The following is a 19425-nucleotide window of genomic DNA, read 5'->3' as shown; positions in this document are numbered from 1 at the left end:
CACGGTGCAGGAAATGGAGTCTGTGGGTGACAGTGGCTTCAGTGATGTTCACTCCCTCTCATACTCGCTGAATTTGACAAGACAGCATCTCATCAGAATATAAAATAAAGTTGCTGCATCCCACTATCCTTTCCGCAGTTAACACCTCCAAGCAGCCAATCCTCAGACAGAAAGCCCATTCCCTAAATTAGGACCAGAGCTAGTTCTCACTACCTGCAGAGTGGTATTCCCATTTCCCTATCCAATGGTTGGTTTGCAAGTTCATTTAAGGCGACTTGATTGCTTTGAAAATGGTATCAGCTTTACAGTTCCTTAGTAACAAACTTGACTAGATTTTGAAGAAACTACTTCAGCAAAGATAACACTTTATTATTAGCTGTGGGTCCCTAGCATTAATCAGGTTATTTCAGGTGTGAAGATGGTCAATGTGGTCAAAGATTGTGACATTGTCAAGACTAATCTGCCAACCCTGTCTGCATTCCAAAGCTCTGATTGGCCCTGAGACTCATTTTCCCCCTCCTCCCCCTCCCTCCAGCACCCTCTTATTTGTTAATTGGTACCTGGAATTCGTGTCAGATTCCTGATTGGCTATCAGGAATTGGCAATCATCATTGGTGATGACATTTTCTCCCAGTTGTATAAATACAAGAGCTTGTGGTTAGGCAGGGCCAGTTCTAGAACTTTTTAGGCGATAACAACAGTGAAGATGGCTTCCCAAGTGCGTCAGAACTACCACAAGGACTGTGAGGATGCTGTTAACAAGCAGATCAACCTGGAGCTCTATTCCTCCTATGTTTACCTCTCCATGGTGAGTTTTGTATTCCTGTGATGATGGATTTTATTTCCACTAAAAGAGCTGGCTTTATACCATGTATTCTTTTTTAAACCTGAAGGAACAAGGCTTTTGAGCAGTGTGTGTAACATGGGGTGACTTTCAGTGAATGGATACTCTCTCTAACAGCTGCTCTCTTATGTGGTGTTTAATATGAAGTTGGCTCAACTGCTCCTGGAGTTTGTAACTTAATGATTTGACCATAATAAAACAGGAGCTGAATTGGGCTATTTGCCTAATTGAGTCTGCTCTACCATTCAGTCTTGGCTGATGTTTTTCTCATTCCCCTTATGAATCAATATTAGCACTTGGTCAGGATTGTGATTGTTAAAACTGGGTAAAAGCTTTGTTTCAATAGAATGACCAGGCTGGTGAATGACTTGACTCATTAAGTTGTGAAGTGGAGCTCCTTGGTGTTTGCACTGTTGGAACCACTGCTAAACTATTGGAATAAACTGATAAATGAGGGTAATTTGGAACACTTGCCCATGTGTTTTTCTGGTATAATGTGAAGAATAGTGTGCACAACCCAATGTGGAATAGCCCAGTTGTTATGTGAACTTTGAAGCCTACTTGTGACAAGTGATTTTCATTTGTGGTGACTAGGGGATTTTCACAGAACTTCATTGCAGTGTTGATGTAAGCCTACTTGTGACACCAATTCCCAAAGAGGGGAAGGTTTTTTTCTGGTGATCTTAATTTGGTGTAAGATTTAAATGCTCTCCACAGTCCTTTTACTTTGACCGGGATGATGTTGCCCTGCGTCACTTTGCTGAGTTCCTCAAGGAGCAGTCACATGAGGAACAGGAACATGCTGAGAAACTGATGGAATTCCAGAATAAACGTGGAGGCCGGATCATTCTGCAGGATATCAAGGTTGGATTTTTATGAATAACACTTCCTGTCCTAATTTCTTCACATTCAATCTTTTTTTTTTTTTCCTGGGACCCTCTTTTACTACTGGTTGCCCTTGGCTCCCCTTTAATGCTTGGTCCTTACGAGCTCACTCTAATTGGGTTTACAGAGCGTGCAGAGGTCGGTCTGCTTTGTGTGTCATCTTTGTTGAGAATAGAAAATCTAACCTCTTGTTGGCCATTGTGAAGAGCAAGAGCTGTTTTTAAAAAAAATTTGGAGTACCCTAATCCATTTTTTCCAATTAGAAGCAATTTAGTGTGGCCAATCCACCTACCTACCCTGCACATCTTTGGGTTGTGGGGGCTAAACCATGCAAACATGGGGATAATGTGCAAACTCCACAGTGACCCAGAGCTGGGATTGAGCCTGGGACCTCGGCACCATGAAGCAGCAGCAGTAACCATTGTGCCACTGCTGGCCAAAATGCTGTTGTTTTACAGCACTGGATGCCTGGGAGATGCTACGCCAGAATGTTGGGGCTTGTGTTCAGGTCGGGTACAGTGCCGTAGTGTCTCCATTGGAGTCAACTAAGTTATAAACTGGCTCTCTCCAATCTCCATTTTTCACTACAATCTGAAACTACATTTGCATTGGCACAATTAACAAAACCATCCATAAGGGATCCATCTTTATCCCAAAATCTTGTTGACTGTAAGCCCTGCCCTAACACCTGGAGTGTCGTGCTCCAGATCCTGGCCAGTTTGAGTCTCTGTAGCAGAACTGTAATTTTCAGTCCTCTTTACTTGCTAGCAGCTAGAAAATGGTTCTCCTGTATTTTGGCACCAAATTTACGAGGGGCAGGATTCTCCCATCTTGCGGCAGTGTCCACGCCGTTGCGTTTCATGACTGTGAATGGGCCATTAGGAGTACTGACTTCCCTACAGGGGGCCAGCACGGCGCTGCTCCAGCCCCTCATCCTGGCGCAAACTACGACATGCGCGATGGCCTCCCTCAACGCGCCGGCCCCAACGCAACATGGCACGGGGGTTCAGGGGCCGGTGTGGAAGAAAATAGGCCCAGGGAGCGACGCCGGCCCACCGATCAGTGGGCCCTGATCGCAGGCAGAGTTGCTGCGACCAGGTATGGACATCGCCGGCAGGACTCTGCCTTTTTAGAGCGGATGGGCCAAGCGGCTGCGCCTTGGCAGCCTGGCCGTGTACAGTGGCCCGCAACTGGTGCCACACCAAACGTGCCAGTGTTGGGGCAGTGTGGCCCAGTTGCAGGGATTCTCTGGCCTGGCACCAAGCTGGGAGAATCCCACCCATACATGGTGCACTGCTGCCACCTCTGGCCAGGAGGCTGCACACAGCCTCTTTTCTTTCTCATTTAAAAGGTAGCAGTGGCCACCATTTGCAATTGTATATTTAAAAGAAGGCTGGAAATGGTCATTGGCCACTTCTCCCACCAATTTCATTTGAAGGTTTTTTTATTCTCCTATAATGACCTGTCCGCCTTCCCCTTTCAGAAACCAGAGCAGGATGAGTGGAGCAATGGACTGGAGGCAATGCAGAGAGCTCTGCAGATGGAGAAGAATGTGAACCAGAGTCTGCTGGATCTGCACAAACTCTCCACTGAGAACATTGACCCTCACGTAAGTTCTTGATGCCTTGATGTGAGATGCTGGGAAGACTGGAATATTGCTATGCTTGCACTTGTCAAAACATCTGACAGCTTCATGTTTGGATGGAGGTCTCCTGCATTCTTGGAGGTAGTGGTGGTGCAGTGGTTTTATCACAGGACTATTAACCAGAAACCCAGGATAATGATCTGGGGACCTGGGTTCGAATCCTGCCATGGCAGATGGAATTTGAAATCAAAAAAAAATGTGGAATTATGATGACCATGAAACCATGGTTGATGTCATAACCCCATCTGGTTCACTAGTGTCGTTTAAGGAAGGAAATCTGCAATCCTTACCTGGTCTGGCCTACATGTGACTCCAGACCCACAGCAATGAGGTTGACTCTTAACTTGCAACTAGGGATGAGCAACCAACCATGTCCCATGAACAAATTGTTTTGAAGCCACTTGTGGTTTGCTCAATAGGCTTTGGGGAAATAATGTGGATGTAATATGGGTCTAAGCTATTAAAACTAAAGAGGAAAATGAACTGTTGATTAAATTTGCTGTTTCTTGCCCCATATTAGTTATGTGACTTCCTGGAGATTCACTACTTGGATGAGCAAGTGAAGATGATCAAGAAGCTCGGAGATCACATCACCAACCTGAAGAGACTGGGAGCCCCTGAGAATGGCACGGGAGAGTACCTGTTTGACAAGCTCACCCTGGGGGAGAGTGACTGAACTTGCCACAGGTCTGGGTCTACATTGTGTAAGATCCAACAGCTTGTTTTCTATAGGTTCTCTCTCGTACATGAGGATTGGCTTTTCACTCTGTAATCTTGGTGACCTGTTGCTGCAAATAAAAGCTATTAAATGTTGAACCTCTTCAATGTGCTTTAAGGATTCATCTCGACATGTGCTGAAGTGGTTTGATTGAGGCAGTAAGTGTGCGCTAACTAATTATTCCTATCCAACATGCACAGGCCTATGACATTATTCACCATTGCTGAATGACTGTTTTTGTTACAAAATAATTATTAATTTTGTAAAGGCTGGCAGTGAGCTAATGCAGCTGATCATTCATTTGATAAACTTGCATTAGTCCTGAATTTGAGGTGGTGACCCAATTGCAAAATGTTGGGCTCATTGACAATGATGCCTATTTTGATTCTCCACTCTTAATCTGTCTGGGCTTCATAACCATAACCAAGTTCTATCCAAAAGACTATATCCACCAAGTCTCCTTGGGATCTTGTGTTTCAATGATTCCCTCTTAATTGCTCTAAACTTGGGTATTATAGGATAAGACTTCATCCTGTGAGTGAAATAGCTCCGTGAGTGAAATAGCTCCATGTACCTAACCAATCCCATTTACCAGCACGTGACATTCAAGGAGATGAGCCAAGTGCTCATCCAGGTATGTTGATCCCCAAATTTCTTTCTGTCAGTCTGGCCTCAATAAAAGTTGAGATGGATTCGCACGTAAAACTAAGTTATTTATTTAGCTTGCAAGCTTGAATCATCTTACAGAAACGTAAGAGACATCCAGCCTCTTACACCCCAGAAAACGACTGAACTAAAAGACAAAGGGATCTCTGCAAAATCAATTCAAATGGTATCAAGTTTCACATACTTGACGGACATAGGTCAGCCTCTGTCCCTCCTGACCTGTTTGATCTATTCTGATTGGCTCACTTCCAATCCCTTTCTCTGGCCCCTATCAATGCAGCATCACTCTCATAGACACACCTCTTCCTGCTTTTTCCATGCGGTCTCAAACCCCTTTGTCCCTAACTGCCAGAATCAAAGTGGCTTATTTCTACATTACATTAACTAGTAACTCTAAAGTAACTATTTTATATCACATTCGTCATTCCCTCCTTTTATCATTCCATGATAACCGAACTATCCAATCCATAGCTACGGTTCCTCATCTAAAAAGATCCGTCGCTGCATTTCCAATTCCTGTCTTAGCCCCCCTTCATCTGCCTCACCCTCATGGATTTTAACAGTTAAATTTTTTTTCTCGGTGATTGGGGCGGTGATCTGATCTAGTGCACCCCGCATTCTACCCATCACACATTTAAGGATGGCCAGGCCCACAAAGATGCAGCCGATAGCTACCACTAGATACATGGCCATATTTATCAACCAGTCCTTCCATCCTCCAAATCCCCAGTTACCCCAAGAGTCAGGATCCTGCATCCCGTCCAAGTGATCCCGTATGCGATCCATAAATTTAGTGATGTTAGCGGTCAAGTCCTGAACACCCATGATACACTTGCCCTGTACTATGGCGCATACCCCACCCTCACGGGCCAGAAGATAGTCAAGAGCATGCCGGTTCTGCATTGCAAACAACCATAGCTGAGACAACTCCTTGGTTATTGCCCCGAGGGCTCCCAAGGTTTACTACCCGGGTTTTCCTCAGTTTGGCCTTTAACTAACTTAAGTGTATCTCCCGGTAACCTACGTTCTAGCTGTACTTCCCTTCTCACACGCCCCGTCCTCTCTCTAGTCCCTTTCTCTTTCTCATGGTCTCTTCCTACACTTCTGACAGCCTGATTTTACCTTTTATTGTACCACTTTTAACACATCCAAAATCAAATTTACCTGTATTCCAAAAACAAGGCAATGTCCATATAATGTTCCCTTCCCATCGCCGGGACCGGTGCAGCTGCTTCATGACTCCTGCATTCTCCTTAACTTTGATGACCTTCCATGAGTCGATACCATGTCCTCGTATATGGGGGCAGCGAAGAACATCACCTTTGCATAGGTGATGTATCCTTGTAGATTGGTTGGGGCTACACAGATACATAATATTCCCCTTTTCCATATCCATCGCCAATAACACGCCAAGCGAAGTGAGGCCAAATATCAGACAGACGATGCGTAGCCACTCCATCATGCTCCACACCTGTAAAATAGCACTGGAGAAGGGAGGCAGGTTAGTATCCGACCTTTTACAGTAGTGGAGATGGACTCAATTTACAGTGATGTAGGTGGAACCAAGCACTTCGCCCCTCCACTTTAACTGCTGTGGGGGTGGTAAGGAGAACTTGGAAGGGCCCGTCCCATCGCGGCTCCGACCCCTTCCTAGTCCAATTTTTGACCATGACATAACTACCGGGCTGGACTGAAAGTGAGCTAGGTACTGGGGCAATGGCTGGTGAGCCGCGCGGACTTGGCCATGGAGTTCCTTGAGCACTTGCGTAAGGGCTAGAACATAGGTGGTCATTTCTTCAGTCATCTGATGAAACTGAACCAGTCTGGGAACCTGCAGGCTCCAGGGAGTTCTAAGAGGCCTGCCATAAAGAATCTCGGCGGGAGAGAGCCGGGCTGGTCCCGCAGGTGTAACCCGCAGCTGGAAGAGGGCAACGGGGAGCAACTTAAGCCATGTCAGTCCCGTGTCTGCTCTTAATTTTGCCAATTTAGTTTTGAGGGTCTGATTGTGTCTCTCAACCAACCCGGCCGCCTGCGGTCTGTAAGCACAGTGTAACTGCTGGCGTATGCCCAACTGGGAGCAAAACTCCTTGTTAATTTGTCCAATAAAATGAGGCCCATTATCAGAACTTAACTGAGCTGGTATACCGTACCGGGGAATGATTTCCCTCATCAAGACTTTAACCACAGGAGCAGCTTTACTATAGATAGTCGGATACGCCTCGACCCATCTGCTGAACACCAAAACATATTTGTAACATTGACACCTTTCCAACTCAATGTAATCCATTTGGAGCGTCTCAAAGGGACCACTGGGCAATGGGGTTTGCCCCTTCCCACAAGGGATACCTTTTCCGGTGTTATATTGCTGACAAATCAAACACTGATTACTGATACTTTGGGCCAACCCCTGCATTTTAGGGTGCCACCAAGTGTCAAGCAACAAATCACTAGTCCCTCGAGCCCCACAATGAGTTGCAAAGTGTACACATTCAATGACCCATAAAGCCAGCGCATCAGACATACAAGTCTGATGTGCAGGCGTGGTCCATAAAGAGGAAACAGAATCATATGTACAACCTAACCGTTTCCACATTTGTTTATCACTCTCAGGAGCGTCCTCCTGTAACCTTATGACGTCTTGGATGGTTGGCATTCGCTTGTCAGAAGCAGACATATTCATAGTAGATCGTTTAGTCTGACTTAACATTTTAGGCACCATCACTTGCTGAATTTGTGCAGCTGTGCGCGCTGCACGATCTGCTCGTTCATTACCAACGTCAACTGGGGTTGTACCATTCGTGTGGGCAGCGCATTTAATAACGGAAATCTGCGCGGGCATAAGGAGGGCCTGCAGTAGGTCATTAACTAAACCCCGGTGGGATATTTGACCACACATAATCATGTCAGGTTGTTCTGACGAAATGTCACTCAAATCGCCCCTTATTGTGGTAGTTTCCTGAATCAAGGCTAAACAGTCGTGGCCAGGTGCGTCTTCATGGACAGGGGGACCACTAAGAAAACAGGCTGGATTGATAGTGGTACAGTATTTAAATGTCAGACGTGGATTGTTCAAAAGGTATATCTCATACCTATTCTGACGAGCTGCGGTAAGATGCTGACCATTCGCCCCATATCCCTGGCATGGTACTGGTCATGGACCTGACGTGTAATATGAGGGCTTACCGAAGCTGACTGTGGCCATAAATGTGGTGATATTGTAACAAAATCGGCTGTACCTTCTTTTCCCGTGACTGTGGCTGTAACCTTGACTGGCCATTCGGTCTCAAGTAATGGCCGGTATTTGTCCTCCAACTCCCTGTTTCGTCCAGTTCTGTCATAGGCCAGGGTAACGTGATGCAGTGACTGTTCAACGTCTAACGTCCACCACTGGGGGGTGATAGAAATATAGCACTGTTGTCTCATCCTCCTCTTCGCTGATCCACCCACCCAAAGTCACTATATTGGAGCTCCTGCTGGTAAACTACCATTTCTGCCGCTTGTTGGGGTCGCAGATCATCCTTTTTCATTACATACTCAGTCTTAACCTTTGTAACTGAGCCTCCTTCTTGGCCTACACCCTCCTTCCAGTAAAATTTGACTGCCCTTGCCATCTGGGAAGGGTCGTTCTCTGTCCAATTCATGTTATTACATTTCACAGCAGTAACCACAGAAGGTGGTAGGCAATGCATTAACATAGCACAGTATTGAGGGGAATTCTGACCATTTTGATACAGCAAATCGCCTGACTGCCCCCGGTAGATTTCATTAAAACGCTCCAGAAATTCCTCTGGCTCGTCAATCTTCCTAGGTTTTAGGTCTAAGATAACAGAAAGATTTATGGGCCTTTGAAATGTGCTATTCAACGCATTCAAGATCTGTGTCCTTCTTTTCTCTATTTGCTCTCTTTTTTTTTAAAACTTAAAAATGTTTGAAAATTCAAATTGAATTACTGCAACTTGCAAGCTTAGCTCTGATCTCAACTCAGAACTAAATTTACAATTTGCTTAACACAAACTTGTATAACATTTACAACTTAATTATTTCTTTATCTTAACAATTTTTCTTTTAACAAGTTTTTTTTCTTTTACATACACATAAGTATTAGCAAAATCAACTATCATCTCCAGATTGACACTTTTTAAAATGGTGTCCATGATCTTCTTTAAGTTTCTATTAATCTCCAGATAAAATGAGATAAACCTTATTTCAAGTAAGTAAAACTTAAGATTCTGGCAATTTCAATCAATTGCTTTCGAAAATAATAACTTTTATCAAAGAGGTGGAGAAACCCACTGGTTTCCTTTAATTAATTCAAAACGTAACTTTGCTGGTGTTCACTGACTCAAAGGAAAGGTATCCGATTACACTACGGCTGCTGCTGTTATCTCAAAGCCTGAGTGAGAAGCACTGTCTGTTTTCAACTCCGCCTGCTGCTGTTAACCCTTTGAGAGACTTCTGCTTCAACCAATATGCAGCATTCCTCACAATCTCAACTAGACCTCGGAACTTTACAGTCCAAGGAGACAATTTTAGCTTAATCAACTATATATTTAAAACACTCACACATAGAGTTGAACCATCTTCAGATTTAAAAACAGTTATACTGGACTGAACCTCCATCTATTGAAGTCTCATCAGCCCCTGAACCCATATAATAGACTGAACCTTCATTAATGAAGTCACATCAGCCCCTGAACCCATATAATAGACTGAACCTTCATTAATGAAGTCACATCAGCCCCTGAACCCATATAATAGACTGAACCTTCATTATTAAAGTCCCATCAGCCCAAAACCCTAACCCAAGCCGAAACAACAATATGAAATCCCATCAATTAAAGTGCTAATCCCCAGACTGACCTGTGATTTCGTCGAGGCGGTCTTTCTGTGCCAACCGCGAGTGACCAGACTAATCAGACGATAAGAAGAGGGGAACAATCAATGCGCGGTCGTTTTCCAGTTCTATATTGAGGGCCCTTTGTTCCCCATCCTCCTGTTCATAATCAGTCTAATTCTGATTTCGCAGTTGGATCAGGATCGCCCAGAGAAATCCCGGTTTTCGGCACCAAATGTTGATCCCCAAATTTCTTTCTCTGTCAGTCTGGCCTCAATAAAAGTTGAGATGGATTCGCACGTAAAAAGAAGTTATTTATTTAGCTTGCAAGCTTGAATCATCTTACAGAAACGTAAGAGACATCCAGCCTCTTACACCCCAGAAAACGACTGAACTAAAAGACAAAGGGATCTCTGCAAAATCAATTCAAATGGTATCAAGTTTCACATACTCGACGGACATAGGTCAGCCTCTGTCCCTCCTGACCTGTTCGATCTATTCTGATTGGCTCACTTCCAATCCCTTTCTCTGGCCCCTATCAATGCAGCATCACTCTCATAGACACACCTCTTCCTGCTTTTTCCATGCGGTCTCAAACCCCTTTGTCCCTAACTGCCAGAATCAAAGTGGCTTATTTCTACATTACATTAACTAGTAACTCTAAAGTAACTATTTTATATCACATTCGTCAGGTACTTGAAGGATGTGAGGTAACCTGCCTCTCTCTCCATCCCAAGCAGTGTTCAAGACTGTCACTATCCTCTGGGTTTCTTTTAAAATTCCCTTGCCTGAAGGTGTCCCCTCATTCTCTAAGGGAACAGCTGCTCCCTGTCCATGCCCCTCCCATCTTGTACACCTTGACCATGTCACTCCTCTGTCTTCCCTGCTCCAATGGAACCAACTCCACTCTATTACTCCAATGTTCTACAGTCTTGTGTGGAGTTTGCAAATATTCTGCATGGGGCTCACCCCCCACAACCCTAAGATATGCAGAGTAGGTGGATTGGCCACACTAAATTGGCTCTTAATGGAAGAAGGAAAAATTAGGTACTCCCAAAAAAATACAGTTTTAAAAACTTTAATGTTACATTCCATCCCAGATAACATCCTGGTGAATGGCCTCTGTACCTCCAGGTCAATCACATCCTTCCTATAATGTGGCAACCCCTCCCCCCCGAATTGCACACCGTACTCCAGGTTTGGCCTTGCCAAAGTTCAATACAACTCTGATCTCCCTGCTTTTTATGTCCTGATTGATAAAGGCAAGTGTCTCAATTGCCTTTTTCACCACTGTTAATCTGCCCTTCCGCCTTCAGAGATCTATGGACGGTCATGCCGTTCATTGAATACTTCAGTCAAATTACTACCCCTCAAGTGTATCACGTCACAATTTTCAGGATTAAATGCCATCTGCCACTTATCCGCCCATTTAACCATCCCAGCCAAACCTTCCTGTAACCCAAAACTCAATTTGTTACCACCCAGTCTGTGTTTTTATTCGATTTCCTTTGCAGTAAACACATTTCATTTTTCCTAATCACTTGCTGTACCTTCATGCTAACATTTGTAATTCATGTACCATGACCCGCACATCTGTCTGTACCATACCATGAGCTCAGCAATTGCTTGCCATTTGAACAATATGCTACTTTCCTGTTCTACCTGCTCAAGTGGACAAGTTCACATTTTCTCCACATTCTAGTCCACCTGGCCTAATTCATACCTCTATTTGTATAAAATCTGCCTAATGTTTTGCTGCTGCCTTTCCTGCCCATTTTGGTGTTATCAGCCAGTCTAGATACATCCCAACTTCAGCTAGTCTAGATACATTCCACATTCCAACTTCAACGTGTGCGAATAAGGGGGCGAGCATTGTCGTGTTGGGTGTTCTGGTCTACAAACAGGTCAACACGGCTGGGGATGATGTAACTCTAAACAACTCAACTGTAATAACATAAGCTGGTAATGCACGTACCCAAGCTTATCTGTGGACCCTGTCCTATCACTATCTAGGTGAGGCACTCCGCATATGGTGAATGTCTGAGAGGCAGGCTGTGAGCTCTGTGCTCTGAGCTGGCTGCTGCTAGAATGAGCGGGAACTCTGGTGTCCCCTGTCTTTATAGTGCGTGTGCTCTCACTGGTGATTGGCTGCGATGTTGTGTATGCTGGTTGGTCCCACTGTGTCCATCAGTGTGTGTGATTGCACCATGATATGCTGATGTATATCATGACAAGCATGACAACTTTAATTGGCTGTTGTAAAATCCCACCTTGTTCACGAATGTCCTTTAGGGGAGGAAATCTGCCCTCCTTACCTGGTCTGGCCTACACGTGACTCCAGACACACAGCAATATGGTTGACTCTTTGCTGCCCTGTGAAATATTCAGTTTAAGGGCGGCCGGGTGGTGCAGTGGGTGAGCCCTGCTGTCTCACGGCGCCGAGGTCCCAGGTTCGATCCCGGCTCTGGGTCACTGTCCGTGTGGTGTTTGCACATTCTCCCCGTGTTTGCGTGGGTTTCTCCCCAACAACCCAAAGATGTGCAGGCTAGGTGGATTGGCCACGCTAAATTGCTCCTTAATTGGAAAAGATGAATTGGTTATTCTAAATTTATATTTTTTAAACCGCCAACACACATTTTAGAAGGTTTTTCGTAACATTGGATGTCCAGCACAGAGCTGGGCCAAACGCCCTCACCAGTCCAGAGGTCCCTTCATTGTCCCTGGCTTAAATTCCCAGAGCTCCCTTCACTGTTGCCAGTCCCTTTGCCACATGAGGTGTAGCAGGTCAAGAATAAGGTTCACCACCGCCTTCAAGGCCAAAGTAGGGGTGGCCATCGGATGGCGGGCATGTGCACCACAAGGAAGCTGCTTATGCTACACCTAGAGCATAACAAGACATGGTACCAGCAGTGAACTGTTTCAATCCACATAGCCATACCTCAGCGTACAGTGACAACCAGCAACGATACCCAGGCAAGATGTTCGAGATCCAGGTTCCGCAGCGGCGCCAGTGCCACGGCGATCTCCGCGAAAACTGGCTGGTATTCCGGCAAAAGTTTGAAATCTTCCTGGTAGCCGCCGACCTACAAGACGTGGCCGATGCTGAAAAGACAGAGCTACTGCTCACCATCACCGGTGCCAGAGCAGAAGAGGGAAGGCCTAGCTGGTGATTCCCAAATTCTATGAATGAGTAAATACATTTTTTAAATATTGTCAAGTTTAGACCTGGGCATTTGACAATAAGGGTTAAGATTTATTAACCAGGCTGGCCACAGCACACCTTTTAGAATTCTTTCATGGACGTGCACCCTTGAACCGAGTGCCTGGCTGGGCCATTTCACAGGGCAGTTAAGAGTCGACCACATTGCTGTGGGTTTGGAGTCACATGGAGGCCAGACCAGGTGTCAGATTTTCTTCATTCGAGGTGGAAATAGTGAACATAATGGAGGCTTTAGATTTTACAGTGCAGAAGGAGGCCATTCGGCCCATCGAGTCTGCACCGGCCCTTGGAAAGAGCACCCTACTTCACCCCACACTTCCACCCTATCCCTGTAACCCAGTAACACTACCCAACATTTTTGGACGCTAAGGGCAATTTAGCACGGCAAATCCACCTAACCTGCACATCTTTGGACTGCGGGAAGAAACCGGAGCACCCGGAGGAAACCCACGCAGACACGGGGGGGGACGTGCAGACTCCACACAGACATGGGCTGGTTTAGCACACTGGGCTAAATCGCTGGCTTTTAAAGCAGACCAAGGCAGGCCAGCAGCACGGTTCAATTCCCGTACCAGCCTCCCCGAACAGGCGCCGGAATGTGGCGACTAGGGGCTTTTCACAGTAACTTCATTGAAGCCTACTTGTGACAATAAGCGACTTTCATTTCATTTCATTTCAGTGACCCAGCCTGATGTGTCAGGCAGGTCGGTTCGATGTGGACTGCCCTTGATGCAGTGATGCGAGAAACAGACGTCTAACACTGTAGAAGATCCAACACGGTTTTATTGAACGATAGAACTAACATACATATTTAACTGTGGGTCGACACTATACTGAACTGACTGGAGACCTTGTACTAGCCTGACCAGACTTACTAGCTACCGCATGGTGTTTGCACTGTGCTAGCTCGTGGACTCTGACTGTCTCAATAGCTGGGTCCCGAGGGAGCGGGAAACCTAGTGACCTCTGGCTTTATAGTAGTGTCCTGTCTGGTGATTGGCTGTACTATGTTGTGTGTTTACTGGTCATCGTGTGTGTCAATCACTGCCTGTCTGCACTTCATTATATACATGCGTGGATATTATGACATCTCCCCCCCCTTTTAAAAAAAAAATACTAAGGTGTGGCTGCTTATAAATATATATATATATGTGTATGTGCCTGACTATATATAGAAAGATGTCTAAACAAACGTATATACATAGGAAGGTTGCGATAGTGCAGATACATGGCAAACAAAACGATATTTAGAACGGTCCAATCGATGAAGTCACAAAAATGTACAAAAGCTCAGTCTATAGATTTAGTCTTTGTGGTGGGCGACGAATTCTTGTTGATCGCCGCAGAGGCGGATTAGGAGCCGCCTGCGCTTGGATAGGCGGGATCGCTGGCAACGCGGTGGTCGCGTGAACCGGCAGGATTGCTGGTAGATTGGTGGCCTCGTGGACGGGTACGTCCGGAGGAGGCATCGTAGGCGGCGGGGCACTTCGGTCAGGTAGCGGGCGTGGAATTCTTCGCAGTGCCCGTCTGTTGCGCTGTAGCAGGGAGCCATCAGCCATGCGGACAAGGAACGATCTTGGGGCCACTTGTTTGATCACAACAGCTGTGGCTGACCAGCCGCCCTCAGGCAACTGGACACGAACATGATCAGTTGGGGCCAGCTCGGGCAGATCCGTGGCATGGACATCGTACGTGGCTTTCTGTTGGGCCCGTGACTGCTGCATTTTCTGTAGGACCGTGAGGTGGTCAAGGTCAGGAACGTAGATGGCTGGAACTGTGGTCCTCAGAGTGCGATTCATGAGCATCTGCTCTGGAGACAACCCAGTGGACAGTGGGGTTGCCCTGTATGCCAGCATCGCCAGGTTGAAGTCGGAGCCTGAGTCTGCAGCTTTGCACAGCAACCGCTTTACAATGTGGACCCCTTTTTCGGCCTTCCCGGGTAGTGGGGACTGGAGGTAACGTGCCGGAAGTTGTAGGACTGTGCGAAGTCAGACCATTCCTGGCTGTAAAAGCAAGGACCGTTGTCGCTCATTACCGTGAGCGGTATCCCGTGCCTGGCGAACGTTTCTTTGCAGACTTTGATTACCGCCTTCGACCCGAGGTCGGACAGTTTCACCACTTCTGGGTAACTGGAGAAGTAGTCGACCAGGAGTATGTAGTCATGCCCCTTGGCGTGGAAAAGGTCTACACCTACTTTGGACCACGGAGAGGTCACAATCTCATGCTGCTGCAACGTTTCTTTGGGTTGAGCTGGCTGAAACTTCTGACAGGTAGGGTAGTTGAGGACTGTGTCGGCAATATCCTGATTAATGCCCGGCCTGTAAACCGCCTCCCGAGCTCTGCGTCGGCATTTCTCGACCCCAAGGTGACCCTCATGGAGTTGGCCCAGCACCATAGCACGCATACTCTGAGGAATTACGATCATGTCGAGTTTCAGAAGGATTCCCTCCACCACCGTCAGGTCGTCTTTTACGTTATAGAACTGGGGACATTGTCCCTTCTGCCAGCCATTGCTGAGGTGCTGCATCACGCGCTGCAGCAGAGGATCCTTGGCCCTTTCCTCACGAATTTGGACCACCCGTTCATCAGAGGCCGGAAGGTTCGAGGCACACAACTGCACTTGCGCTTCTATGTGGCAGATGAAGCCACTTTGTTCATGCGGTGTGGTAATGGACCTGGACAGGGCATCTGCAACGATCAGCTCTTTACCTGGCGTGTAGACCAGTTCGAAGTCGTAGCGGCGTAGCTTTAGAAGAATTCGCTGTAACCGAGGTGTCATGTCATTTAAATCCTTCTGGATTATGTGGACTAGAGGCCTGTGGTCCGTCTCTACCGTGAATCTCGGCAGGCCATAAACATAGTAGTGGAACTTGACTATCCCTGTTAGGAGGCCCAGACACTCCTTCTCAATCTGGGCATACCGTTGCTCAGTGGGCGGCATGGCCCTGGAGGCATACGCCACTGGGGCCCAGGACGCGGAGTCATCCCACTGAAGGAGCACCGCCCCAATGCCGTCCTGGCTTGCATCAGTTGATATCTTGATTTCCTTGGTTGGGTCGAAGAACGTTAGAACTGGGGCTGTTGTGAGTTTTGCTTTCAGCTCACGCCATTCCGCTTCATGTGTGGGCAGCCACTGGAATTCCATCGATTTTTTGACGAGATGGCGGAGGGCCGTGGTGTGGGATGCCATATTGGGAATGAATTTCCCGAGGAAGTTGACCATTCCGAGAAAGCGGAGGACCGCCTTTTTGCCCTCCGGGGTCGGCATGGCGTTGATCGCCGAGACCTTGTCGGCATCTGGCCGTACGCCCTGCTGCGAGATGTGGTCACCGAGGAATTTGATCTCCGATTGACCAAATGAGCTCTTGGCCCTGTTGAGCTGAAGATCATGTTCATGGATTCTTTGGAATACCTTCTTGAGGCGAGCGATGTGTTCCTGGGGCGTTGTGGACCAGATAATGACATCGTCAACGTACAATCGCACCACCTCGATGCCCTCCATCATCTGTTCCATGATGCGATGAAATACTTCGGAGGCAGATATGATGCCAAAAGGCATCCGGTTGTAGCAGTAGCGACCAAACGAGGTGTTGAACGTGCACAGCTTGCGACTGGACGCGTCCAGCTGTATTTGCCAAAAACCCTTGGAGGCGTCCAGCTTAGTGAAGAATTTGGCATGAGCCATCTCACTGGTCAACTCTTCTCGTTTTGGTATTGGGTAATGCTCCCTCATGTTGCGGTTTAGATCCTTAGGGTCAATGCAAATGCGAAGCTCCCCTGACGGCTTCTTGACGCAGACCGTGGAGCTGACCCAGTCTGTGGGCTCTGTAACCTTTGATATGATGCCCTGGTCTTGGAGGTCCTGTAATTGCTTCTTCAGACGATCCTTAAGGGGTGCCGGCACCCGGCGAGGTGCATGAATTACAGGGGTGGCGTTCGGCTTGAGCAGGATTTTGTATCGGTATGGGAGCGTACCCATTCCGTCGAACACCCTGTGGTACTGCGTGATGATGTCATCTATGTCGGCTTGCAAGTTTCCATCGGGCGAGGCCGTCGCCGGTGACGATGACATGGTGTGGACTCGCTGAACCAGGTTCAGGAGCTTGCAGGCGCGAGCACCGAGCAGGGACGCACTGTCAGGCCCGACGATTTCAAACCGCAGCGTCACCTTGATCGCCTTATTGGATACCCCTAGTTGACATTCGCCACTGGCAGCTATGGCATTGCCATTGTAGTCAAGGAACTGGCAGGCCGGTGGACGAATGCTTGGTTTGGCGCGGATGGTGTCGAGATCGGATTTCGTGATGTGGTTCCCCGATGCACCGGTGTCCAGTCTGAACCGGATGCGGGACTGGTTCACTGTGAGGACAGCAGACCACTTGTCAAAGGGATCCACACTGAAGTTCGAGAGGCGTTGCGTAGGTGTGGTGGAGGCCAGCTCATGTGTAGTTATGATGCCCACCCTGTATGGGGACTTGAGGCAGTCAGCATCAGGGTCCGTTGGGCTGTCGGGATCAGAATCTGGCATGCCTTGTTGTATTGAGCGGACACTTCTGCGCCGCAGCTGGGATCGCTGGCTGCTGAGCGGTGGAGCAGATCTGCAAAGGGCTGCATAGTGGCCAAGCTTGCCACACTGTAGAACCGGCGTCCTTTTGCCGGACATTGCCGCTTTAAATGGGCGGAGCCACAATTCAGACACGTCATGACGCCAACGTCAGCGGCGTTCCGCGAGCCATCGCGCATGCGCAGTGCGGTTGGTCAACGTACGCACCTGCGCAGTCCGGTTGTCGGGCTCGTGGTCCACTCGGTCGTGGCGCGCATGTGCAGGGACCCGGGAAAAGCGTGCGAAACGACCACTTTCCTCAATGCTCAGGCCCTGCATTTGTGCAATGGCCTGCACCCATTCCGCCTCGTGGGAGGCCAGCTTCGCAGTTTCTGCCGCCCTGATGTGGGAGTAACGATTCTTAGCATGCTCATGGACAACGCACGTCTCGATAGCGACAGAGAGGGTCAACTGTTTGACTTTCAGGAGCTGCTGCCGAAGAGAGTCGGAGTGGACCCCGAAAACGATCTGGTCCCGGATCATGGAATCAGCCGTCGAGTCATAGTTACATGACTGCGCGAGGATGCGGAGATGGGTGACGAAGGACTGAAAGGGTTCATCCTTACCCTGAAGCCTCTGCTGGAAAATGTACCGTTCAAAGCTCGCATTCACCTCAATGTCGCAGTGGCTGTCAAACTTCAGCAGGACTGTTTCGAATTTCATTTTGTCTTCGCCGACAGCGAACATGAGGGAGTTGTAGATGTGGATGGCGTGGTTCCCCCACGTTGGAGAGAAATAGCGCGATCTTCCTGGCATCCGATGCTGCTTCGAGGTCGGAGGCCTCGATGTGCCAGAGGAACTTTTGCTTGAAGCGCTTCCAATTTGCACCGAGGTTGCCGGAGATGTGGAGCTGCGGAGGAGGCTGGATGTTTTCCATGTCATCAGATGGCTGCCTGCTGGTCGATGTTGCTTTATTCAAGGTTGGTCCGTCAATTTTCAGTATCATTCCGTGGTACCATGATGTGTTACGCAGGTTGGTTCGGTGTGGACTGCACTTGGTGCAGCGATGCGAGAAACAGACCTCTAACACTGTAGAGTTCCAACACGGTTTTATTGAATGATAGAACTAACATACATATTTAACTGTGGGTCAACACTATACTGAACTGACTGAAGACCTTGTAGTAGCCTGACCAGACTTACTAGCTACCGCATGGTGTTTGCACTGTGCTAGCTCGTGGACTCTGACTGTCTCAGTGGCTGGGTCCCGAGGGAGCGGGAAACCTAGTGACCTCTGGCTTTATAGTGGTAGTGTCCTGTCTGGTGATTGGCTGCACTGTGCTGTGTGCTTACTGGTCATCCTGTGTGTCAATCACTGCCTGTCTGCACTTCATTATATACATGCGTGGATATTATGACACAGCCGGGAATTGAACCTGGGATCCTGCAGCTGTGAAGCAACTGTGCGAACCACTGTGCTACTGTGACTTTTACAACAATAAACTATAGCTGCATCATCACTAAGACTAATTCTCAAAACGTTAATAATTAAATGACACCAGCGTAGTGGGATTTGAACCTACAAACACCACCTTAAACCACGAGGTTGCTCGTGCAATAATGGTACCACTACACTACCCTCTCCTCCTAGTCACAGGCTGTGAACCTAACCCAAGTACAAACCTATACTGGATTAAGCACCACATAAAACGTGTCTTAAATTGAAAGAAAGATACTCAACAACTTACTTCCTCTCTGCACATCGGGTATTTTTGTGACAAATTTAGAATTTAATTTCCTTCTTCTTTATCTGCTGATAGTGCAGACAATCCCTGGGACACCTCTCGATATTACACTGTGGCTTTGACACCCAAAATAAGAAAGCAAATCTCTAGTTTTCTCACAAATTGAGCTGAATTCCTAAACTCACAGATTTGCCAGCAGAAAGGTGGAACTATATATTCAATAAGTTCAAGACATTTTAAACAAAATATTTTGAAGGGCAGAATGTTTTCGGGTAGTTCAACTGAATAATTAACAGATAAAGTTACTTTCAAAGTTCTGATGCTA

The 19425-nt window shown here is 47.3% G+C and overlaps 1 protein-coding gene across 1 annotated transcript; it reads left to right on the top strand.

The window, feature by feature from the left end:
• Positions 1-672: 672 nt before the first annotated feature.
• LOC140403770 (ferritin heavy chain B-like) lies at positions 673-4190 on the top strand. The gene is made up of 4 exons (XM_072491931.1): positions 673-808; positions 1562-1708; positions 3213-3338; positions 3895-4190. Exons 1-4 carry the CDS (start codon positions 707-709, stop codon positions 4048-4050), a joined length of 531 nt encoding a protein of 176 aa, XP_072348032.1. The 5' UTR covers positions 673-706; the 3' UTR covers positions 4051-4190.
• Positions 4191-19425: the final 15235 nt, after the last annotated feature.

The sequence above is a fragment of the Scyliorhinus torazame genome, chromosome 29 (genome assembly GCF_047496885.1).
Source record: "Scyliorhinus torazame isolate Kashiwa2021f chromosome 29, sScyTor2.1, whole genome shotgun sequence".
Classification (NCBI taxonomy): Eukaryota; Metazoa; Chordata; class Chondrichthyes; order Carcharhiniformes; family Scyliorhinidae; genus Scyliorhinus; species Scyliorhinus torazame.
The sequence above is the reverse complement of the archived record's forward strand: the minus strand, read 5'-3'. Positions and strand labels throughout refer to the sequence as shown.

What these genes read in the sequence shown, in the direction of transcription:
- LOC140403770 (XM_072491931.1), top strand. Translation starts at nt 707, where the DNA reads ATGGCTTCCCAAGTGCGTCAGAACTACCACAAGGACTGTGAGGATGCT. An exon ending in CCTATGTTTACCTCTCCATG is followed by an intron (nt 809 to 1,561) that starts GTGAGTTTTGTA and finishes TGCTCTCCACAG; the next exon opens with TCCTTTTACTTTGACCGGGA. An exon ending in TCATTCTGCAGGATATCAAG is followed by an intron (nt 1,709 to 3,212) that starts GTTGGATTTTTA and finishes TTCCCCTTTCAG; the next exon opens with AAACCAGAGCAGGATGAGTG.